Source organism: Haplochromis burtoni, unplaced genomic scaffold (genome assembly GCF_018398535.1).
Source record: "Haplochromis burtoni strain Fernald_Lab_line unplaced genomic scaffold, NCSU_Asbu1 Contig_100, whole genome shotgun sequence".
Taxonomy (NCBI): Eukaryota; Metazoa; Chordata; class Actinopteri; order Cichliformes; family Cichlidae; genus Haplochromis; species Haplochromis burtoni.
In genome coordinates, this window is record NW_024582461.1 from 774732 (window position 1) to 799886 (window position 25155).

At 37.3% G+C, this 25155-nt stretch overlaps 4 protein-coding genes across 6 annotated transcripts in view; all 4 read left to right on the forward strand.

Annotated features, from left to right (window-relative positions):
• Positions 1 to 1941: 1941 nt before the first annotated feature.
• On the forward strand, positions 1942 to 3722 carry gpx1a (glutathione peroxidase 1a; the record flags this gene model as incomplete). The annotated part of the gene is given in 2 exon segments (XM_014335213.1): positions 1942 to 2305; positions 3041 to 3722. Coding segments are annotated over 2 exon segments (576 nt in total). The 3' UTR covers positions 3392 to 3722.
• An 815-nt stretch (positions 3723 to 4537) lies between these two features.
• Positions 4538 to 6263, forward strand: brk1 (BRICK1 subunit of SCAR/WAVE actin nucleating complex). Its single transcript, XM_005927476.3, has 3 exons — positions 4538 to 4835; positions 5281 to 5363; positions 5462 to 6263. The coding sequence occupies exons 1-3, from the start codon at positions 4718 to 4720 to the stop codon at positions 5486 to 5488; spliced, it is 228 nt and encodes a 75-aa protein (XP_005927538.1). The 5' UTR covers positions 4538 to 4717; the 3' UTR covers positions 5489 to 6263.
• An 839-nt stretch (positions 6264 to 7102) lies between these two features.
• LOC102292064 (RNA-binding protein 5-B) lies at positions 7103 to 17179 on the forward strand. 2 transcript variants are annotated; one of them, XM_005927474.3, is made up of 25 exons: positions 7103 to 7257; positions 7505 to 7552; positions 8658 to 8838; positions 8932 to 9090; positions 9230 to 9299; positions 9720 to 9793; positions 10537 to 10620; positions 10892 to 10952; positions 11335 to 11400; positions 11506 to 11666; positions 11756 to 11853; positions 12350 to 12437; positions 12510 to 12578; positions 12793 to 12859; positions 13340 to 13440; positions 13550 to 13706; positions 14101 to 14192; positions 14322 to 14507; positions 14620 to 14760; positions 14851 to 14934; positions 15076 to 15261; positions 15351 to 15425; positions 15554 to 15654; positions 15773 to 15902; positions 15995 to 17179. In XM_005927474.3, the coding sequence occupies exons 2-25, from the start codon at positions 7536 to 7538 to the stop codon at positions 16118 to 16120; spliced, it is 2574 nt and encodes an 857-aa protein (XP_005927536.2). In that variant the 5' UTR covers positions 7103 to 7257; positions 7505 to 7535; the 3' UTR covers positions 16121 to 17179. The 2 variants fall into 2 exon arrangements, with proteins under 2 accessions (XP_005927536.2, XP_042078986.1); XM_042223052.1 differs by having other exon boundaries at positions 13571 to 13706.
• Positions 17180 to 20615: 3436 nt separating this feature from the next.
• Positions 20616 to 25155, forward strand: part of slc38a3b (solute carrier family 38 member 3b) — a 30511-nt gene continuing 25971 nt past the window's right edge. For both annotated transcript variants that reach the window (XM_005927472.3, XM_005927473.3), the window contains exon 1: positions 20616 to 20953. The gene's annotated coding sequence lies outside the window, so the exon portion shown is untranslated. The remainder of the gene's footprint in view (positions 20954 to 25155) is intronic.

Below are 25155 nucleotides of genomic sequence, written 5' to 3' on the forward strand. Positions count from 1 at the left end.
GTGGTGTGCACATTTAAAAAGGGGCTCCAGAAGGACATTAATCTGACATCAGTGATGACTTGGTAGGTTTAATGGATAGAGGGCTAGGTGGATGAGTGGATGAACTGATGCATATTTTTTTCTTAAGATCAAAATAAGAATAAATAATTACAATTAAAGATAGAACCAAATCACATTACTATCAAGCTACTGAAATAATTAAATAAATTAGGATAATATCAATTTCCGCCATCCTAGTATTTCCATTTTCCTTACAGGCAGCAACAGAAGGCTAAGATTCTTTGTTCTCGTCTCAGTGGTAAGGAAGTTTTTTTCTTTTTCTTTTTTTTTTAAGGATAAACAGGCCTTCTAAAGCACCTCATTTTATTGAAGACTCCGCAAAGTCTCAACTCCCTTCAGATAGACTAGAGCAACGATTTTGTCACGTTTATTTTTCTAACATTACTTTTAGCTAATTAATTCAGTTTAGTGTTTTCATTTGTCCTTTATTCATTGAACTTTTCCCTTGATGAATAGTAGAAATACTACATTCCCTACATTTAGCTCTGTTTTCAGACTGTATCAAGTCAGCTATCCAGTAATGCACTTGGATTACATTCCATGACATCTGAATCCACAAAGCACACCACACCCTGACCAGATGTGCCATGACAATGCTCAAGGGAAAACACAAAAATCAGTCAGTCCCAAGAGTCTTGCAAAGCGTTGGGCAGCTAAAAAACACAGAATATGTCTACAGGATAAGTAGACATGGCTATGTGTTGTTTGAAGTACACAATGCAGCTGGATTAATATGATAAATCTCATCATAAGTTGTCTACTTATACCTGGTGAAAAGTAGGGTACTCGTCGTCTAATGCCATTTTAAGAGAATGGCAACATCGCCATCTAGCGGTCAACTGCACAGCCTTGTTTAGATTTTTTTTTAAACATATACCTGATTTTTAGGTTAATATCTTTTAAAATATTAACAAAATAATAATAATAATAATAATAATAATAATAATAATAATAATAATAATAATAATAATAATAATAATAATTTAGACATTACAGAAAACAGACTTTATATTATTGCTAATAGATATGCTATAATAAAAAATAGTGTCTACCAGATGTTTGACCTTTTATTTAATAATCAGGTCCTCGTATGAACTTGCAGGCGGGTGTAATCTTTCTTTCTTGTTGGCTGATGGCCAGTTATCACAGTAACTTCTGAGCAGATTCCCAAATACAAGATGTAACGGATAGCAGGATATCAGGATGCTGACCACACACACATTCATATAGTCTGACATGATTGTTTACCCACAGGGGAGCCATAAGTGAACACAGCTATGGCTCTTATTTTTTAAAAAGCCACCATGTTTAACAGCATGGTTTGTGTGTTTTCCACTTCTCCAGTCATTAGTTCTCAAGTCATTTCACTAAGCAATAAATAAATTCACTTCCTGTGACTTCCTGGAAAGTACCATTCATGCACACAAAAAGGGGGGATTGTTGTAAACAAACTGTAAATCTCTTAAGACATACCGACGTGAAATACGTTTTGCTAACAGAGTTTCTGCAGTTTCGGTTGTGTAGGTTTGTGTACGTGTCCAATATCAAAATTGGCAGTGGTCATTTAATAAATATTTGCTAAGTAAAAACTATTATGTCATTTTTCTTTACTTATTTTGATTGGCGATTTAGACGTCAGTGACTTCCTCAAATGGTTAGAAACAATGATAATTACCATACTGGATTACCACATTTGTTAAATTATTGTGCAACTTTATCTTTATAGATCGGTATCTATAAAGAAATACATTTAAAACAAATAGAGAGAGATTTCGATAGCAGGTGAAAATTAAATGCTTTACGTCTTTCTGCAAAACGATAATAAAATAATACTACTAATACAAATAATAATAATAATAATTTGCATTTGCACTGAGGGGTGTTGTTAGATAAGCTACTTGTCCCGCCCTAAGAATAAAAGCGAGGGCTGGACTTGGAGCGCATTTGAAACGTGATAAGGAAAAGCTTTTTAATCCGAGTTCACGGTTTCAGAAGTCTAAATCATCTGGATTTTTTAACAATGGCTGGCCATTTGAAAAGGTTTTACGACCTGACAGCTAAGCTGTTGTCTGGAGAAACTCTCCGTTTCTCTGCACTAAAGGACAAAGTTGTACTTATTGAAAATGTGGCGTCTCTCTGAGGAACGACAACCAGGGACTACACTCAAATGAACGAGCTTCATTCTCGCTACTCCGCCGAAGGTCTCGTTATTTTGGGTGTACCCTGCAATCAGTTTGGACATCAGGTACAAAGCGTGTTTGTTTTTTACTTGAGAGAGAGAGTAATGTTTATGAGGTGACCGAAACTCCGGACTAGCCAAATCCAGGCCTAGCTTCCTTATTCTTGACATGTGAGAAATATTACCTACGAGCCGTCCGTATTTTAGTAACACAGGTTTACAGACATGCGTGTGTGTTATCAGTCTGAAATGAAACAGTTTTAACTTTAGGAATCTTTTACTTCAACTAAAGTGGGCCGTAAGTGTTCAAATACATGTGAAGTGTCATATTTAAAAAAAGTAATATATTACATGAAGTGTCTTATTAAAAGTATTCTGATTGTTACTAAAATATTAGCAAATTATCAGTGTCAAAGCAACATTTTAGCTTGCATATTTATAATATTTATAAGCTCCTGGTATGACAATGCTGTTAACAATATTGATTTTTATATATAATACAGCGCATTATTTTCTAATATCCTAAATTTTCAAAGATGTTCTATGGTAAATATGAATCTGTCCAAATACCATATCTGTCGGATACATTTATCAGGTTCATAAGCACGATTATTTACTGCTAAAATGTCATGAACCAGAAAAATACAATACAAAGTATAAATTAGCGAATAAATCTCAAATACAAATACACCTGCCTCTATAGTGCACCTAAGTACTCTACAATTCCTCTTATTTAGCTTGTTTAATTGAAACCCCACTTTAATGTCTACATCTAACAGTGCTTGTGTTTTGGTGCAACAGGAGAACTGCAAGAACGATGAAATCCTAAGATCTCTGAAGTATGTCCGTCCAGGGAATGGCTTTGAACCAAAGTTCCAGCTCCTCGAGAAGGTGGATGTGAACGGAAAGGATGCCCACCCCTTGTTTGTCTATCTGAAGGAAAAACTTCCATTCCCCTGCGATGATGCCCTGGGTCTCATGAATGATCCAAAGTACATCATTTGGAGTCCAGTGTGTAGGAATGACGTATCCTGGAACTTTGAGAAGTTCCTGGTTGGTCCTGATGGGGAACCCTACAAGCGCTACAGCAGAAATTTCCTGACAAGTGACATCAAGGCAGATATTAAAGAGCTACTTAAGAGACTCAAATAAAGTGTGCTGGGAAATTTTATGGGTGATTTAAAACATAACCGTTCAGAAAGATCAGTCAGCACATACACATATTAGGATAATTTGTCATGCTTTCAGATCTCAAGTTCCAAAAATGTTGTAGCAGGCCTGGGTTTGTTTGTGATATTTTAAATGACATCCACTACTGGATTGTTCAGCCTTTTAACTCAATGACGACACTCCTTTAAATGTTTTTGTGGAGGGGTTTCTGATAAAAATGTAAAAGTTTGACGACCATTGTGAATGTCTTTAATAAGATCGCAAATATTTTCACTTCCTTGACTTAAAAGAAGAAATAAATGTTATTATAATACTTGTGTTGTGCTCATTTCTTATTTGCAATGGTAATGGACAGGTAGATGGTTTACATCAGGCAGGAGTCTTTGTGGACTGCGATGTTGAGATGAGGCATTGTGCTCTGTAGTGACAGTAGGGAGCAGGGAGAGGTATGCGCTTGAGAGAAGAGGAATAAAAGTAGAAGCAAGACAGAATGAGATGAAAACAGGTGTAAGACTGAAGATGCAATGAGAGGTAGTGAAGGTGGATGAGTTTTAATACCTGGGTTCAACCATCCAAAACTATGGACAGTGCACGAGAGAGGTGAAGAAGAGAGTGCAAGCAGGGTGGAGTGAGTAGAGATGAATGTCAGGGATGAATTGTGACCAAAAAATAGCAACAAAAGTGAAAGGAAAGTTCTCACTACAAGACAGTATTGAGACCTAGTATAGTTTGGACATGGTGGAACTCCAAAAACAAAAGGAGGCAGAGCTGAAGGTGGCAGACTTGAAGATGCTAAGATTTTCATTGGGAGTGATGAGCTGGATTAGAAATAAGTACCATCATAGGAACAGCTCAGTTTCAGCAGTTTAGAGGAAACGTTAGAAAAGCAACTCTGAGGTGCTATTGACATGTTCAGAGGACACATAGTGGATATATCAAACAAATGATGTTGAATATGAAACTGCCAGGCAGGAGGAGAAGATGAAATCCTCAGAGGAGCTTCACGGATGAAGCGAAGGAGGATATACAAAGGGTTGGTGTGACAGAAAAGGATGTTAGGGATAGAGTGAGATGGAAGTGACCCGCTGTGGCGACCCCTAAAGGTAGCAACCGAAAGAAAAATTGTGTTGTGTTCATTTCTATAAAATACACACAAATATCCTTCAGAAATGTATGCAGGAAACTTAGGAAATTTCGGTAAATAGAATCTTCATGGGGGAAAAAAGTGTTGTATAATATTTTCACATCGACGCAACACTTTCCGGTACTTCCTGGGTGAAAGCAGAGGGATACTGCAACTCGTCCAACATGGCTGGCCAGGAAGATCCAGTGCAAAGAGAGATTCACCAAGACTGGGCGAATCGAGAGTACATAGAAGTAATTACGAGCAGCATCAAGAAGATCGCCGACTTTCTTAACTCGTTTGGTAAGCTTTTAACAAACTAGCTGAAGTTAGCTAGTTCAGCCAGCTGTTAGCATTGATGTTGATGTTTTCAATGGCCACTCCCAGCTAGCAGTTAGCGCGGCTGTTAGCTTGTTTTTGTTTTGGAGGAGGATTGTGACATTTTGAAGAGGAATCGGTTTACATTTTGCTCCAACTAGCTGTCCTTTAAGAGTCGGTCGTATTAATGAATTTATTAATATACCAAATTCGACAGACGATAGGAAAGCATTAGCAGGCTGCCGTAACCGCTAATGCTAGTGTTGTCGGGCAATATGTATGCGGATGTGCCCTTTAAACCTTTTTAACCCAAAATGACGGTGTGCATCTTTGTTAAGCAGCTATTGGAAAATTGATGACAATGTCATGCTTCGTCGTGGTAACCTCTAAACGTTCTAGTTTGTTTGTTTGTTTTTTAATTCTCCATCAGACATGTCGTGTCGATCTCGTTTGGCCACACTCAACGAGAAGCTGACAGCGCTGGAGAGGAGGATTGAATACATTGAGGCAAGGGTAAGTTAACTGGATGTAAAGTGCCTTTATTTCTTTGTTTGACTTTGTCTTTTTGTCAAGTAACCATACCCGTTACATAAACATGTCTCTTATTGTAGGTGACAAAAGGAGAAACCCTGACCTAGAAGTGGCCATTGAAACTCATAACACCCCCAACCTACCTGCCATCTCTCACCCTGAAGTTTTGGACTAAGTGTGATGGACTCCACCCTCCTATTTTTGGACGATGTGGACCTTTTTTTTTTTCTTTTTTTTAAAAATATATTATATGGCTGGATTTTGTGTTATTTTATCTCATGACGCATTTGTACAGAAGATGTGTGTCTAACTTGGCTACCATTGATTCAAGCATCATTATATTCTATTACAAAACAAAACTAAGCTCCACTAGTATTGGTTTAAAGTAAGTCTGGAGCACAATTATGATTTATAAATTTTGTATCACTGCAGTTTGACCATCTGTGTTGTGTACAGTGTCACTTCCAAATGAAAGCTGTATCAAAAGAGGAACATTTGCTTGTGCCAAGATGAACTATTATTGTGTACTTACATTTAATAAGGGCCTCCTTGTACAGCAAAGTGTTTGGTGATGTTTCTGAATTTAACTACTGTAATAAATTACCTTAAATAACATTGTAGCTGAACTTAACTTTTTTTTCAACAGTTATGTTGCTATGTTGAAGATGGGTCTAGTTATGACTATTATGTAATCAGACAGACACACAATGTTTATACAAACTTGTAGTGTATATAGACTAGAGCTTGACATGAAACAACATATTAAATGGGTCAGATTGCTATTGTATGCAGGTTTTGGTACAGTTAGAAGAATTCATTGCAATGGCATTAATGTGTAACAAATGTTTTATGAATAATAAATAATACTTGCATAAAGAGTAATGTGCATTCTGGTTGAATTGAATTATTAATAGCGTGTGTTAAAAATAAAAAACGTGGTTATAGCATGACGGTAATTTAATTATGTGTCCAGTAGAACATTAACAATTTTCAATTCCATGAAAAGCCTCCAGGGAAATTCTAACAGCAGCGGGATTAAGCGCTTTCAGAACGCATCCATATACTGCTATTACGAAAATGTAACGTAAACAGCCAATGAAATGGCGGAAATCTGCGAGCTGTGATAATTTTGTCCTGGGTTTTCCCTCACAGGCAGCACTACGCTATATCCCTTTGTTGTCCGTCCAGGCTTTTCTACCCAACTGAGCACTCACTAAACCACCAAACGTTTTAAGAAAATAAAAGTAGCAACGCACATTTACTGTGAGAGGATACACAATTTATGGAGAAGACAAACTCCACAAAGAAGGACTTTAGAAACCCAGGACTTTCTTATTATGAGACAAGAGTTCTAACAACAGTGCCATCATGCTGCTTCATCCTAGCTTGTATAGGTTAATTTATCTTATCCACCATTTTTCCACTCAAACGTTTAAACCTTAATTAGCTACTACTTTAAAGTCTTCTTTGCCAATGATTTGTTAATTTCAAGAAAACGAAAAAAACTAACCATGCTCTATATTTAAATACCAATAAACGTATATATACGCTTTGTTGCGGTTTTATGTTTTGTTTTGTTTGTTATGATAATTATAACAACATGTAACCCCAGTAAGTCTTAACAACTAACTACGGAAGAGTGAGGAAAACAACCAGGCTGAGAGACCACTCCATGCCTGTAAGGCAAACTCGGGGCTGACTTTTCCATTACCCATAATGCACCGGGTAACACCAATGCATCTTGGGATAAAGAAGGTGCCATCGCAGATAAGTCTTTGGACGTGAGATGAATTTTCTTCTCCGCAATTTTTCTATTACCGTTTTGAAAAAATAATAGTGCGGGTGAAAAAAAACCCCATCATAAAAGCTTACACTGGTAAGTTGCTTCACGTTCAGAGTTGAAACTAAAGCTTTCGCGGTCTCTTGTTAGCACCGTTGATTTTGGCTTAAGAGACGTCCGTTTGATGACGTCTAGCTCCATATTATAGAATGAAGAAAAAGGAGGGCTTTGGTTTTTGTTTCTCTCACGCCAAACGAGTTCACTCGACTACACGGGGAATTGTTATGTGTAAACGAGTAAAACCGCTACGTATATTTTTAACGTTTTTATTTCTGTTTTCTAGAGGTCGTGTGAGTGCGGAAGCTGTAAGAAATATGGGGGCTGACAAAAGGTGAGTAGCAACGTTAAATGCCAGTTCAGCTCACCATGGTAGGTGTGGCTTATCATAGTGGGAATCCTGTGTTTTTCCCGTTTCTGATACATGTTCCGAGTTTCGGGGATATGTTTAACCAAATAATATTCAAAAGTTGTGTTTAAACTGAAATGGCAGACAAAAGTAGCGGTGATTTCTACCAGCTTTTCCAGATATGTAAACCCTTACATGGAATTTCTTTTTAAACCAAAAAATAAAAAAAGGCTAAATTTGTTTTCGTTAATACTACAGGTAAACAGTTTTATTACCATCAAATTCTCTCGTAAAACGTGTTACGTAATTCGAATAAAAAGTTAGGACAATACAAGAATGTAAAAGTGATTATCTGCCAATGAGTGATTGCCAGTGTTGTTGTTTTGGGGGGTTGTTTTTGTTGTTGTGGATTTTTTTTTTTAATATGAGTAACATTTCTTGCCTATATTGGTGTATTGTACGTGCTTTTTTTCTACATTGCAATCAATTAAGTCACTTTCAGCCACTTTAAAGTATCTTTAAAGAACTGATATGTTACATTTGTTGCAATTTCTGGTGCCCTCTCCGGCAGACATATTCCTGTCAGAAGGTAGAAGCTACAATCTTTCCTTTAAAAAAATAAAAATAAAAATACAGCTTAAAAGAAAAAAAACATGTCACAGCGATTGAAAATCTGACATTTTTCATGCACATGAATAAAGGATTTATAAATTTCACCTGGCCAAAAACTGCTTCAATCAGGTCACAAGAATCGTTTTTCCAGTGCAAAAAAATGTCATCATTCACGTTAGAGGTGTTTCAGATATGTTTGACAGACTATCGGCCAACAAGTCACTTACAGCAGTTTGAATTCCAGCAGTTTTTTGGTTTTTTGGCATGACAGTGTTAAGATTAACTGAGATTGACAATGGAGTATGACAATGCATTGTTCAAGGCTGGAGTCATGATAAAACTAAAATGGTAACAAAGTGATTGAAATGTTATACATGTTGAACACTAAGGTGTGCTAAGTTGGTTTGTTTATTGCAGTATTAGTTGTGCTCCTGTTTGACTTATTTTATTTTATTTTTTGTAATGTCCTTCTGAATAGGATTAGTCGAACAGAACGTAGCGGTAGATATGGTTCTGACCAGTGCCGTGATGAGTCTGAGTGGCGCGACAGACGTGAGCGAGACCAAGAACGTGGTGAACACAACATGCGCCGCTGGGGTGACGAGAGACGTGGTGATCGTTATGAAGGAGATCGCAGAGGATCACGAGAAAGCCCAGAGGTGCTTGTCCTAATAGCACTTGGGTTTTAATGCTGCATTTGAAAAAACAATTGTCCAATGACACTTAGCAGCTGTTGTTGTTTTGTGTTAAAGCAAAGGGAGAGGAAGCGTCGTAACAGTGATAGATCAGAAGATGGTTATCACTCAGATGGTGACTACCAAGAGCAGGACTATCGAAGGGAACCAGGGGACGAGAAGAAGAGCAAGACCATCATGCTGGGGGGTCTGTCTCCTCATGTCACTGAGGATGATGTAAGTATTCAGTTGCACTGGTCGTGTGCACCCTTTTGTTCCTTTTCTTTGTTTTTATTGTGCAAGTACCTTTCTAAATGTATTAATGAATGAATGATTGAATTATGATGTTAAGCAGCCTCTGCATGTTGTTATTTAGATTCGTTTTGCCATTGACCAACTTGAGGGACCCCAGCCAGTGGATGTCAGGCTGATGAAAAAGAGAACAGGTGAGAACCAGTCATGTGACGGACTCCGAGCTTCCCCAAGTCTTTGACCATAGAGCCAATCTGCTTCCATTCAGACCCATTTTCCCATAGAAGTTAGGAGATGACTATATCAAAGTACTTGAAAAGGTTGTAAGAATATTGATTCAAGGCTTATCTTGTACACTGTGGAGCAATTTAAGGTAAGTAAGAGCAGCATTGATTGCTATGAGTAAGTCAGCTGGCAGACTCATGTTGATGTTGAGTGTGGTTCAAACAGTTGTATTCTGCAGGATTACTTGCTATGGTAAAACTCCTAAGGAGTGGGCTATTGTGTACCAATCTGGCCCTGGGTCGGGAAGCAGTTTGTGGAAGAGTTTGAATAATATGCCCTTGGACTCTTAACTAACACGCCTCCCGTCTATATTTGAATGCTGTCTCTAGGTATAAGCCGTGGTTTCGCCTTCGTGGACTTTTATCACTTGCAAGATGCTACACGATGGATGGAGACCAATCAGGTTGCTTCACAATCGCCAAGTCTAGTTTTAATCTTGGGGATCTGGAAAAATAACCCAAAAGGCAACCAGAATGTATTGAATACGTAGTGTGGAAACTGTATAGAGAAAAAAAAACTGGAAAAAACAAACTGAATACAATAGAGCAAATATAGAGATGATTATATTATTATTTACAATGTCATATTTTAATATATTTTTATAGTTAATTGTACTGGGTAATAAGCTTCAAGAAAAATTTCTGGTTTTGTTAAGTGATCTCTTTAAAAATCTGCATTTAGATTTGATGAACACACCATCTTTGCCTTGCAGATCATGGCTATATTAGTTATTTTCAGATTTCAGTGTAACCCCATTCTTTTTTTTCTTTTTTTTTCTTTGCAAGCTTACCCTAAATACTGGGAATTGTTATTTTTGTATTTTCTTAATCTTTTTAACAGAATTTTCTTCTGTTTTGTTTTTTGAGAAGCCCATACATTTTTTTTTCTTTGGAAAGCAGTCAGGAAAGTCTGTTAGGGTCACATTGTACACTTTGCTCCAGCTCAGCCTGGGCACTCGGGTCCCAAACACCAAAAGAACCCTCTTTACATCATGCTCACATACACGTCATGTGCCTGTCTGTAACTCAAAGGCTATCTGTTGGGGGTCCCTCTCCCCCGTCCCCTCTCCCTTCCAAAACTGCTTGCTCTTTTGATGAGACGAGTTCCCTCCATGAACACTTGGATGATTTTGTTCTCCTCTTTCAGAAACGCCTGACCATCCAAGGAAAAACCATAGACATGCACTACAGTCACCCCAGAAACAAGTATGAAGACTGGCTCTGCAGCACAGTAAGTTAATGTCTCGGTTTCATGGTCTCATTATCCAACATTTTCTTCTAAAGAACACTGCACACACTTGAGATAGGCCTGTAAGCATCAAATTTTGCAATCCTGTCATCTTATTTTGTTGTACACCTACATTTGGATAAGTGGTAAAGGTTAGGTTGTGTCTTAGGTAAGTATGGTATGCAGTACCAATATAGTTGCCTGTTCTCTGAGGCAGCACTGTTCAGGGCTTTAGTAGGTGTATAATCAAAATGATGTGAACGGTTACTTGCAGTGTGGCCTGTACAATTTCCGGAGGAGGCTGAAGTGCTTCAGGTGTGGAGCAGCCAAAGCTGGTAAGTAGTTAAATCAACAAGAGGCCACTGACTGCAGACATCTGAGCAGCCTGAGTCCACAGGGCTGGGATGCAACACCAAGTTTGTTTCTGTAGCTGTGAGATGATGTGGATTTTTAAGGAATGTCACTCTGTCTAGTAAGGTGTATCAGTGCTAATTGGCCTGAATAATATAAAAGAAAACGTGAAACACAACAGACAGTGTAGTTCATGAAATGGGCACATAGTGTCAACACTATCTTTTAAAGAGAATTATTATTATTATTTTATTTTTATTTTTTTTTAATACACCATTTTATACCTTTTTTTTTTTTTTTGGTTGCAGTCTCTCACTTCTGGAGGTTGTGTTAATGCACTTCTTACTTCTGTCTTTCTCTCAACAGAAAGTGAAGCGACCAATAACACTGGAGTTCCTGAAACTCAACCCAGCGGAGATTTCTATGGCGATAGTAAGAGTTTCTTCATTACTGAAGCAGTTTCATTTGCTTAGTTTCGAAGCAAAATATCTCTATTTATAGTATTCTTTCCCTAAATATCGTCTTTTGTCCCATCAGCAATCATCCTTAGAAATATTGCTCCTATGACCACAGTGGAAGCCATCATGACTGCCCTGGCACCATATGCCAATCTATCATCCAACAACATTCGTCTTATTAAGGACAAGCAAACGGGCCAGAACAGAGGCTTTGCCTTTGTGCAGCTGTCTTCACCTCTGGTAATTCTTTAATATGTACAGATGGAAAAAGCTTTCCCTTTGAAAAAAGTTTTGTATATAACTTAACATATTATCAATCATTTTAACAGGAAGCATCTCAGCTGCTAACAATCCTTCAAGGACTGCAGCCTCCCTTAAAACTAGATGGAAAAACAATTGGGGTGGATTATGCCAAGAGTGCTAGAAAGTAAGTAGTCCTCACTTGTTTTGTTTTTTCTTTTTTAAATGTAGGAATGGCCTCAGTATGGCTTTTTCTGGGATGCTTTCTAAATAACTGGTGTCACTAAAGAAACGTTAGCCATCAAGGTCGATGTAGCAAATGCAACAAAGCCCCATCTGCTCGCATAATTGTTGACATGATTTTGGTCTTACATATTCAAGTTTGCATTCCCTCGAGTTGTTTTAGCAACTCAAGACTGTCATAAAAAGATTTCACCACATTGGAAGACTTTACTAGAGAGTTGAAAGTGATTATTAGAAGTCTAGTTTGTGCCACCACAAGTTGCTGTGGTTAAAAGCAGCGAGGCTCTGTGGTTTAACTCCATCTATGCTCTTAACCCTTTAAATGTTAGCCTTAGGCTAACCTTTTCCTGGTTCCTCAAGTTGCCTGTCTTGATTCACAATATAAAGAAAGATTGAGCTTCACTCAGGTGAATATCATTTTTTTCCCTTTTCTTTTTTAGGGACCTTTTACTCCCTGATGGAAATCGTGTCAGTGCCTTCTCTGTGGCCAGCACAGCTATTGCTGCAGCCCAGTGGTCCTCAAGTCAGGTAGGTCCTTTTTCTGTCTATCACCTTCCATTTTTGATATCACAGAGTTGTAATTGGTGTTTTCCTTTTCAGCCACAGCAGAGCTCAGAGGGAATGTCAGAGTACAGCTACCTACAGGAAGGTTATACTCCCATGTCCCAGGTTAGTAAGAAGAAAATTATGGTTACATTACCAAGACCTAGAAGGTAATTTCCGACTTCTCAGTATCAGTGAGATACAGCTCTGTATCATCATTCAGTGGCAGCTGTGTAACTCTACAGCCATTCAGAGAAAACGTGCGGGTGTATCTAATATAATGACATTATAAATGTACAAACACTTTTTCTTCTTCCTTTTTTTTTTTTTTTTTTTCCAGGATTATCAGACATACTACCAGCAAGGAGCAGCAATCAGCACCTCTCAGGGAAATGGAATTCTAGGAGGTAAAGAACTTCTAAACTCTGTTTAAAATATTGGTTCTGTAGCTAATTGTTCACTGTATCATTTTAACATTTGAAAATTAGTGTCTCCAATTTTTTTTCTTTATGTGGTTGTGATTAGACAAGACTACAAGCTGTTCTAACATTTGTTCACACTGAATTTATAGTTTTATGAGCTTCAGTTAAGCTGATATGTTTAATGTGGTTGTTTCCATCATTTTTGTCTGTATTCTAATAGGCATTTTGGCATTAACAAGTAGTTAAGATTTTGAATGCGTGCACAGCAGCTGCTTTGCAAGCCACTGTGACCCTTTGCTTGGATTTATGTATGTGCATCCTCAGAGAAGCGCAACAAATGCTAAGTTACTGTTTCTAGAAAAAATGCTCAGAGATTTTCTGTAAACTTTGAAAAATATAATAATTGGACTTTGTTTGCATCATGATCTTGAGTTTTGTTTCATTTTTTTGTTTTTGAACTTACAGCTGCCCCGGGTGTAAAGATTGTTCCAACTGCAGTTGGAGTTGTGATATCACAGAACGCACAAGTCTACCAACCCCATATAATTGCACAGCCTGCTGTGCAGGTAATGTACACGGTTGATAATTCTGTAATAAGATAAATTTATAATACTGTGTAAATTACTGATTCAACAATCTCCAAATAATCTTAAATAAACTGTTTATTGATTGTAGGCATTGCCACTTGCCCAACAGTTGGAGGCAAAACCCCAGGCTGGACACATTTCAGGAATTGAAGCTGCTTCTTTGCCAGCTGCTGCTTTAGCAGCTGCCACTGTTACCACTGCGGGGACATTAACAGCCTCTGAACAGGCGGCGGACACCAACATTGGTATGAGCACATAAGATCCCTTTAAACCAACACTGCTGAACTGTGACGTGCATAGAAACATGACAGTTTTCTCAAGGTCACTGTCATGTGTGTTGAAGTGTTTCTATGTATAGAACCTGGATAGAACTTCAGTCTCCAGCCTGTAGTTTAAAAGGACTGTGTTAATCTGTTATTCCTTAGACCTAGCCAAATGTGCAGGGCATGATATCTGAGATTGTTTAATGTTGTACATAATTGCTAATGCTTAATTCTTTAAAGCTTTTCATTTTATTAATTGTGTGTTAGTTAACAGTTAAATCTGGATTGCATCTTTATTTCTATCCCTGTCTTTTCTAATTTGCCAAGAAAGATTTTTACCACCATTGTTAATGCTGTTGTGTTTGCTAATTCACAGCTGTTCCTGATACATCCACCTATCAATATGATGAGTCTTCTGGCTACTATTACGATCCTCAGACTGGCCTCTACTATGACCCAAATACACAGGTAAGTAGTGCACATCCACCTTGTGTGAGTTGCATGTTTTTCTGTCTGATCTGTGCATTTATAATGTGTAATTGATCTTCCTTTTTTTTTTTTTTTTTTAAACATGCAAATTGCCGTTTCTACTTTCAGTATTACTACAATTCTCAGACTCAGCAGTTTCTTTACTGGGACAGTGAGAAGCAGACATACGTACCTGCCAGCACAGGCACTGGACAAAATGATGGCAAAACAGGTGGTTCTGCAGCAACAGGCACCAAAGAACCGAAAGAGGGCAAGGAGAAAAAAGAGAAGCCCAAAAGCAAGACAGCTCAGCAGGTGTGTTCAAAGTCATTTTTATTAACATTTTTATTATGCCTGAAACAACTTTCACACATTTTCAGTTCACTCGTTTCTTTGTGCACTTTACTATATTTTAAAAATCCTACAGATTGCTAAGGACATGGAACGGTGGGCTAAAAGTCTCAACAAGCAAAAGGAAAACTTCAGAAGTAGCTTTCAGCCTATTAGTCAAGAAGAAAGAAAGGAGGCAGCAGCTGCTGATGCTGGATACACATTGTTTGAAAAGAAGGTATCTCATTAGGCTTCGATACGTAACAAAGTTCTGGGACTGCATGTGTAAAGCTTCTATGTCTTTAATGGTTCCACTTCCCTTTTCCAGCAGGTAAGTCTAGACAGACTCATCCCAGAGATGCTAAGGGCCCCTGAAGAAGAGCCATCAACCACCTCAGTCACCTCTTCAAAGGTGAGTATTTTCTGCATCTCTCATTTTAGTTGGCTATACTTCTGTATGAAGATGATAATGTCAGATTTTGCATGAATTCAAAAATCTGTTACCCTTAGTAATAAGCTAATATTTATGTATGGTTATCCTTGGTGTGGTTAGTGTGGCCTTGTGGCTGCTTACAGTGGAGACAGTGACCCTGAGGAGGGAGGAGCAGAACCTGATGGTGGTGATATAAGCCAGGACAAGCTGACAGACTGGAAAAAATTAGCATGCTTACTGTGTAGGAGACAGTTTCCCAATAAAGAGAGTCTAATCCGACATCAGCAACTCTCAGACCTTCACAAGGTAACAGTACATGTGTCATCTTCAGAACTAACAATGAAAATTTTCCAAAAAAAGGGAGAGAGCTCATTATTCCGTTGGTCTCGTCATAGAAAAACCTGGAAGTTCTTCGCAGATCCAAAATGAGTGAAGCAGAGCTGGAAGAGCTGGAGAGAAAAGAGACTGAGGTGCAGCTCAATATAGAATCACCCACTTACTTCTGAGTCATTCTTTTGTTTTTCAATGTGGATGCATTTAAACATTGTTTTTGTACATTATACCGTGTTTATTTGTTTCTTTTTCTATATTTCTATAGATGAAATATAGGGACAGGGCAGCCGAGAGAAGAGAAAAATATGGCATCCCTGAACCGCCTGTGCCTAAAAAGAAGAAATTTAATCAACCAGCGCCAGCCATGTAAGCAGTCATTTTTGTTTATTTTACTGATTTGTGTGAAATGTCGTTCCTCTAGTGATTTCAGTCTATTTTATCATTAAACTTGGCTTTATTTGATATTCTGCTCTTTTATGTACAGTAACTATGAACAGCCCACTAAAGATGGCCTCAACAGTGACAATATTGGGAACAAGATGTTGCAGGCAATGGGCTGGAAGGAGGGGAAAGGTCTTGGCCGCAACCAGCAGGGCATCACAGCACCAATTGAGGTATTTGTAACAGTTGTGGTGTAATAGTTCATCAGACTCAGTAACTATATACAGCTCTAGAAAGTACTCAACTCTGTGGACTTCCTCCTCAGGCTCAGTTAAGAACAAAGGGAGCTGGACTCGGCACTAAAGGAACCAACTACACCCTCTCTCCTTCAGACACCTACAAAGATGCAGTCCGCAAAGCCATGTTTGCTCGCTTCACTGAGCTGGAATGAGTCATTAGTCTGAAGCAAAAGTGACTTCTTGAAATGGCCTGCCAACAATCTGCTTCTTTTTGGTGTGGAGCTCCACTGTGTCTGCGTCACGAGAAGCTAAAGAGACGTTCCTAACGGTATCAATCCAGTCTGTGATCCATAAAAACTATACCTCTTACTCTAAACCAGTCAATGAAGAAAAAATCTGTTGTAGGAATAATGACATAGTTAATATAATTTATAAATTGTACATATGCACAGTGAATTTACATTGCTGGTTTTCAGATTTCTTTTATAGTCATTCAATGTTATGACAACTTTTTCTTTAGTCTGAGCATGTTTAAATGATTGTACAGTTTATACAAAATCTGGATTATTTGTACAGAAATAAACTTGTGGCGTTATTTTTCTCTGGTCTTCATTATGTTTGATAACATACGGCAGCTTTTCTTAATGTAAATTCTGAGTGTTTTCAGCAGTTAAATTCAGAAATATTGCAGTGAGATCTATATGTGCACCGCTAATTCCAGAATCTCACTGCTAATAAAATCAGCTGAATATGCAGTGGGAGCACTTGGCTGTAGAGAAGGCACATTTTCACGTGTAGAGAAAAACCTTAGATGACAAAAGCTGCTCTTTTGTCTGATTTTGGTGCTAAATTAAGCATTGCAATCTGAGCAGTGGCTTCCTGTGAAACTTAAAGCTGTTCTCTGTAGTTCGGAATTGTGGAAATCACAGTAACTGGCCTGTGACAGCAAAAATCTGAAATTACATTTTTCCTTCTTTTGTAGAGGGCTTTTTTTTTTGTTGGTTTTTTTGTTTGTTTTTTTTTAAACTTATTCCAAATCATTATTTTGTCAGGGGAAAAATATTGATGTGACAATTCAACCACATGAATTAAATGCAATCGTATTTGCGCACAAACCGATACTGATACAATGCCACCTTACTCTGGATATACCCATGGTTCCCTAAAAATGCCACAATGCTTTGTGTTATTTCAGTGTTTCATAATCCTTGATATACCTGGGAAGCTTCATTTTTTTTTTTTTTTCTCATTTGAAGAATTTTTCCCAGTTGTCAAAACTGAAATTCAGTGTTCCTTTTTGTTTGGACAATATGAAATAAAATTCTCCAAGTCAAATATAGTAAAATAAAAAATCTTTTTTCAGTCTGTGTTGACGCAGGTGCTGGCTGTTCTTTTGACACACTTATTGTCCCTTTTTAATTGTTTATTATATAGTAAATCCATTGTAGTCTTTCTGTATGTTACATGTAAATAAAACTTTGACAAAACACTTTATTGATTTTTATTATCAAATTGTTTTTTCTAAACAGTTGATTGTCAGTTGTAATTCCACCTGATCCACTGAACGTCCTGTGTCATTGTTCATTACTTTGTATTGGAGAGTTGACATATTATTAGATGGTTAAGAGACCACTTTAGCCTCTGAAAAACAATAATTTGTGATTGCCAGGTTTTTGATGGATGACCACTGCTGCACTGTGGTGATATTTTGTACGCAGGCAAAAGAAGTCCAAGGTCAAAACCTTGAAAGTTGCATTTTGTGGTTTATTTATCCAGTTTGGCAAGGAATAAACAAAGATAGAAAATTGCCCTGCAGTTCTTTCTGTCTGATTTACAAAGGCAAACAACAAAAACAAAACACAAAATTATGCAGTCATTAACCTGCAAATAAACCTTGTAAATAACCGAAAAATATAAAGTAAACCAAGAACAAATTTTAAAATAAAAAAAGAATAAATTACTCCAACGCATCTTAAAACAGAAAAAAAAACCTTGAAAGTGATATTAATTCTTCACATAAAGAGTTGGTCATGTGGATGCTAGCAGTTTGTATGAAACACGATATATCTCTCAGATTGTTTCATGACTCTCATCATCTTTCATCCTTTGATGTTTTCACTAGGAAGAAATGTCCTGAACCTCAAACTCACTTCTTTTAGACACATATATTGTAAGAAAGAGTACAAATTGATTACATATCTCACCTTTGTTCTGTGCTGTGTAAAGTGTTTCACCACTTCCTAAAGCCACGCCTAGAAAACCAGCTGGGAAATAGTAGAAGAAATCAAGTGCAGGACGTACGTCAGCAAGAATGTAGTGTTGTTTTCTTTAGCTCCTCTTATGTAATACCATTATGTTCCAGTCACAGAGCTTGTAGTCTCTTTTTTACATTTTTGATGACACTTTTAAAACAAACAACCAGCACATGATTTTTTTAATGAACTGAAAACTGAGCAGACTTGAAAAAATTGTAGAAATTGAGTGGAGATGTGTACTTTGCATGTTTTTGTATTGGCATTTAAAGACTTTTTAAGAGATGCCTATCTCTGTGGGACAATAATTATAGAAATACGTGAGAGACACAAAGTGCTGCTTTTCTCTTTGTCTTTTTAGTCAACTACTGCAAGTTGTTTAGCTAAAAATGTTCCAGCTGATCAGTCTGTTGAAATGTTTTGTACTTTTCATGTAAACATTACTTTAAGCAGATTATCTGAAGTAAGCATCAAATCAAGACATGCCACCTTTCCTCTCCTAAGCACAACCACAATGAATGAGTGATCTGTTAGCCAGCTTGTGCTAAAAAAAAAAAAGGTATTGTCTAATGAAGTTGTATGTGAAAAAGCTTGGCAGTGATTCTCTTGGCAAAGAGAATCATTGCTAAATCTGCAGCATTACTTCCGTGCCTTGAACTACTGCTTTGCTCCATATTTAGCACGTCTAGTGTGATGGATGAAGGCAACTGTTTTCAGGAAAAGGCTCTAAAAGCTCACTAAGCACCAAACTGCAATGTTAGCACCTATCTGCTGAACAAATGTGAAGCGTTTTGAACCAGAATAGCTATGAGCACATAGCAAATAAGAAGAAAAAGCCAAGCTAAAATCTCTCTGATTCAACTCTACATATGGTTAAGCAGTAAGACAAATATGACAAATAGATCATGTGATCCCACTTGTTAAAAGATGAAAACTTGGCATCACTCAAAAATATGCATCTTACACCATTGGTGATCTCAGACTGGGTTATTGTTTCAGTCACTCCAATACATGCTCAGTCCTCTTGAAAAGTCAGGGGAAATGTGTGTATAAATATCACCATCTGTTATTGTTGTGTTCTGAGGCTCCTCTGAGCTGTTCTGCATTTAACATTTACTTACTGTTTGGGCCAAATTTGACCTCTTTTGAGATGTGATTATAGTAAAAAAAAAAAAAAAGTACCCTGTATAATATCCATATAGATGGTAGTTATGGTGATGTTTTTATGAAAACAGCAGTGAGGAGTAATGATAGTAATGGTTATATGGTTGTCTAGTAAATCCCAGCATTTTTAGAACGTTATCGCCATTTCACTTTCTAAAATATATTTGAACCCTTACAGCTGTTGTGTTTTCATGTCTTGAACAAAGCAGAAATAAGGTTTCCCTGCTCTCTGAAACACCCATTAAGAATTAATCATCTATTTGTTGGCTTTTTATACATTCTAAACAGATCTGTAGTTCAGATTTTGATATTATAAAGAACTTATTGGCTTTGGTCAAAACTCACCAGGACCCTACAGTGAAGGCAAAGACATGTGTAAGGGTTAAGAATGTGTTTATGGAGATGTGAATGAGCATTAATCTGTTAATTGGCGTCTCTAAATCTTCCTTCAATCAGCATGACCTCTAGAGGACGCTAAAGTGACATTTAATTTAAGTTGTCTTTTGCTTAAAATAATTTAATGTCGTGGCAACAGTGTAAAACTACATGATTCATTTCTGCAGTATAACCATACCTTTATGATATACTTGTAAGCTATGTAATAGCCAGTTATTTGATCCAATCTGGGTTGCAACTCTTGCTTCACACTAGGCTTGTTTATTTTATGTTTTAATATTTTATCTACAACTACACTATTTTTGTCTTTCATTGGTTTCCTCTTATGGTCTATTCTACTGAATTCTGATAATTGTCTGTATTTGTGCAGCTGCTGGCTGGTGATATTTCAGGATAAGATATCTTAAACTTTAATAACTCATACCTGCACCAAAGCCACATCTCAAATCAATTTATTGATTTAGATTAAGAAAAATAAATACATAAAAGAAAGTGTGATCCATTGTTAAATACTTGTCTGAGTGCCAGAAGCAAACAAGTGACCTCCTCACCTTTGCAATTTTTTTGTGAGCGAGCAGAGGAAACCACTGGATCCAACACAAGACACACAATTTAAGAAAAATAATGTACTAATACAGCTTTTCAGTGCAGGAACCACGGTATGCGGAATATAGGGAGACAAAGATGAACGCGCGTATTTGGCACTGTCGGGTTTTTAAAAGCTTTCAGACAATTACGACACGTATGTGAAACTTAGCAGGACGTCTCCTCTATCAGACAGATCTAAAGAGCCGTGCAGTTAAGTTCTTCATTCCGAAGACTTGAGTAATCACTGCCTGCTGAAAGTCAGATTTTTTTTTCTCATATTCGCTCACAGGCTCACTCACAGAACCAAGTGGCTGAAAACTACATCGAGCAACGCGGCTAAATACCCGGCGGGGGCGGCGGGGGTTGCAAAGGAGGCGGACCTACCACGACCCCCACAGTTGAAGCTTCAAATGGTTTTACACTGCAGACCATCTCTCAAAGAACAGTTTGTGGCCACTGGTTTGGAAAGAGACAGTACAAATGTGCGTAAAAATCCACGAATACAGATAGACAGATAGATGGGCAACTCTCTCCTTCCCTGAGGAAAAGAAAGACACGCGAAACGCACGAAAGGAGAGCGAGGTCGTCAGATTGTTCCCACTTACCAGCGGAATTATCGTGGAAGCTTCGTGATACGAGCTTTTGGTAAGACATCACAATCCTGTCTTTTTTATTTGTTTTATTTATTTATATTTATTTTTTAGGCGAATGGCTTTGCTACTTGTTGTGACTGACATATTCCCAGGTTTTTCTGCCTTCACTGAGAGGTGGACACTTGTAAAATAATACTTTAAACCTTTATTGCAATCTTTTGATTTTCATTCAACCACGCAGGAATATAGTAACCTAAGGGGAAAGCAATGAAGAAGACATAAAGGAAATTGTAGCTTCACTCTTTGGATATATAGGCTATAGCTTTGTTTCCTAAAAGGGGGTGATCAATGAAGAAAGAATAGCTCGGTCCCTCTGGAGTGAGCGCCAAGAGCAGATGTCACGACTATGCGTTTCATCCAGGGCAACAAACTGGTGCTCATCCATTGTTGTTGTGAATCTTTCTTAAATATAAACCGATGCGCCTGAAAGTTACTGTAGCGCAGTTGCAACAGGTAAATCCAAGCTGGACGAATGCAGTATGTGACACAGAAACGGGTTTGATCGCTTATATGATTCCTATTTTCAGCTAATTTTTTTCACAGGAAGGTGTAAAACTTTGACATGTTGTGACCCCAGTGTCCCAGTATTCTTACAGGTTGTAGAACAGGCTACTTCCCTGCGGTTTAGGCTGTAGCACATGCAGGCACATGGTATGGAGTAGCTAAGCCCTTTCCTTTTCCTCCTCTTAGCGAAACCATATCCGACGGAAACTAAAATTTTTTCCGACTTAGTTCACCACAAGGTGACAAACATCTAACAACGGCAAGAGTGGATCAGTAGCTATAAACACCAGAAGGAACTAAGAGCAGCCCTTTAAAGCACTTTAAAGTCTGCCTTTGTTACTGTGGGCTGAAGATTAAGCGCGATTACATTATTACATTTCATTTCTATGTTGTGTCACTGAGGTTTTTGTGAACTAAATATTCGCTGCTTTTCTGTTTTCTTAAGCTGAATGTGTCTTGATTTGTATCAGGCTACTTCTGCTGTATTTTTACTTGATTTATTTATTTGTGGTGATTTTAATTTAGATAATGCTGTGAAATGGATTTTTATCCCATTCTAAGTATAAACTAGGCCTATGTGTTGACCAATAAAGAGGCTACAGTTCAGTTAAATAAATAAATAAATTGTAATGGGTAATAAATACATTTAAAATGAGCCATTTTCAGCTGAAGATGCCTAAAATAAACTGGTTTCAGCTACTTGACTGTGAGCATTTGTTTTGTGAGAAACTGAAAACCAAATGATAGTACAACAAGATGATGGGTGGAAGATTAGTGAGAGTGACACTTTTTGTTTTTTTTAATTTTTGCATACAGTGTGCATTCTAGCTCTGAGTATATAATTAAGAATTTACAGCGGCTGTTTATGTTGAAAAGTTGCTTAACTGTAAAGTGTTCTGCAGCAATAATAACAATACTTACAGTAAAACTGTTTGGGCCAGGTGGTTTCATGAAGCTGCAGTTTTGTTTTGCTTTGTTTTGAAATCAGCATAACAGCTTGTGTTAATGTAGGATAAAACTTAACAAGTGGGCTGCAGGCGGCTGGCTTAGATTTTCCTTTTGCTGGAAATGTGTGGAAATGTGGTAGGTGGGGAAATGGTGAATGTTTTTCTGCAATGGCTGTCAAGATCTTTCGACCCCAAGCTGCTTAAATGCATGTGTTGACTAGATGTGTTCGACTGTGACATATTGGGGGAAAAAAAAATTGGTTTCCAGGTACTGTGAGAGAGGGTGTATGTGTTTGACTTTGGTCCCTATCGAAACCCCAGTGTGGGGTTTTGTCCTGGGGTCATTATAGTGCAGAATGAGCAGATAAGCCTTGTGTAATGAACAAAGTGACTAGGAGTTTGAGCAGGAACCTGACAGGTGCACAGTGCGTGGAAGTCAGTGTTTTATCCATGTGGGATGCAGCCAGCTGTACTCATGTGTCACATTAAAGAGACCTGTGAAATGTTGTATTTAAGTCAGTCTAACTGTCATGTGTCAGGTTATTATTATCTTTGTCATGGGTCTCATAATCTTTGTGGGTTGAACCAGACTTCATCATGCGCCAGTGTCTATTTATATTGAAGTCATTAGAAAGTCATAGTCGTTTGTTGATATTGTTTATATTGTGTGGCAAAAATGCATTTTGTTCAGCATTTTATGAGACAGTTAAGATTGAAAAGAGAGCTCTACTTCTGTTCAGAGTGGATTTTTTAAGCTTTTATCCCCCAAGTTTGTTCCCTGTGGATGAATATGCACTGACATGTTAATATATGATGACTGAAATATTCCACAATGAGCCATAGATTTTGTATTTATATTTGTACTTGTCCTAAAGAATTGCCTTGGCTATTTAGTCTAATGTTTTGTAACCCCAAGAAATCCCCTGAACGACAATTAATAATAATAAAATGTTAGATAGCAGCTGTTCAAATTTCAGCTCATTATTTCGATTTCTAACTCATAGCATTCATGCATCATTTTTGGCTGCAGCAGACATGTTTTCCAAGGAGTGCTGAGTGAAATCTACTCAACACCATACATCAGACAGAGTTAGACTGCCTGGAGAACATGAAAGAGTAAGATATTTCCCTCAGTAGAGACAATAACTGGACTTCAAATGAACAATAATGATAAATTCTGGATCTGATGGACAAAATTGCTCTGTGTGTACTGAGCCATATGGGAAAGATTATAGAAAACACTAAGGTTTCCCATTCCCTCGGTAAATGTTTAGGTTTTATCCCAAAAGCCTGACATTACAATTTACTCATTAAAGTGGTCACTTTGATAGGTTTTCCTCATACAACATTATTACTGCATTCATCCTTCTTTCTCAAAACAGTGTTTCATGGAAAAATGTGAAAAGGGACACTTAATAGTTCAAATCATAATATGAAACATAAAAGCCCTCAGAGACAATGTAATAAAAACATACAACATAAAACATTTATTATTATTTTCCCCCATGTAGTAACAAGGAATCAAAATATCCATAGGCCTTTAAGCCAGGGTACCTGCTATAATGCTTCCACTGCAATGCAACATTCTTGTGATGCAGTGTAAAAGCTGCCTGAAACACATGCACAGAGTATAATTGCTCAGTACTTCCCGCTGCAAACTTCTGGTTACCAAACTGTGCTTCAGAAAAATGTCCTGCAGTTTATCAAGTAATCATAATTAATGAGAGTTAACTATTTGCTTAAATAACTTACCAAACTGTTTTGGCTAAAAATTAAATCAAACAGCCCCTTTAAAAAAAGCTGGTTGTAGTTACTTCTTACTTCCTTTTGATAACTGTAGGACATATGCTTTTAATATTAAAAGAAATATAGTTGGTTTATTATTATTGCACTGCACTGATTTTTCACTTTACTCATGTATGGCACAGATATATATGGTTAATTCTTGTTATTCAGAAGATCTTCTTTGTAACACTGTAGATTACAAAAAAAATAGTGTTTGTTAATAAACACTTAATTACAGCTGATAAATATATGTAATCTCTTATTCTCACGGTACAAAGTCATGCTATCATCTTGGCCTGTCTTGTTAGATAGTTGAAGTTGAGAGGTCATTTATAGAAAGCATTACAGTGGCTTTATTAACACTAAAGCCTCCTTAACTGCTTTAGTGCTAATAAAGCATAATAATTGCATAATTTGCACAATGTAAAATACATCTATGTATTTGCTGGGTTTCAACATGATACAAAATTTTGTTTGTTTTTTTAAACTATTTTTTTTTACTACAAATGGGCAAAATCAGTTCAAAACCATGGTAGCAACAAATGTAAAACTCTTCTAAAAGGATCAAGACATTACTGATAACTCAAGCTGTCTTTGAACCATCCTGGTTAAACTAATTTGACGTATCTTTTACTGTCTTCTTTCCATGGTGACTTCGTTCTGTGCTATCAAGCCTGAAACCCGGTGCTGTTCTCTATAACTGCATATGTGCGCTTGTCTGTTGTATTTTATTTCTTTGTGTTTTTGTCATCAACCTATGTACGTTTGAGTGTTTTTATCTTCTGTATTAAACACAGTGACTATATAATGATTGTATAATAAAATGTGAATCATAAATAAAATGTCCTACTGTTTTTTAAATTTTGCTTTATTATTGTCTATAACATTTTACATCTAGCATTAATTATAAAGATTGTAGACAGGAGGATCTGGGAAAAACTTGCATAAATAATCATAA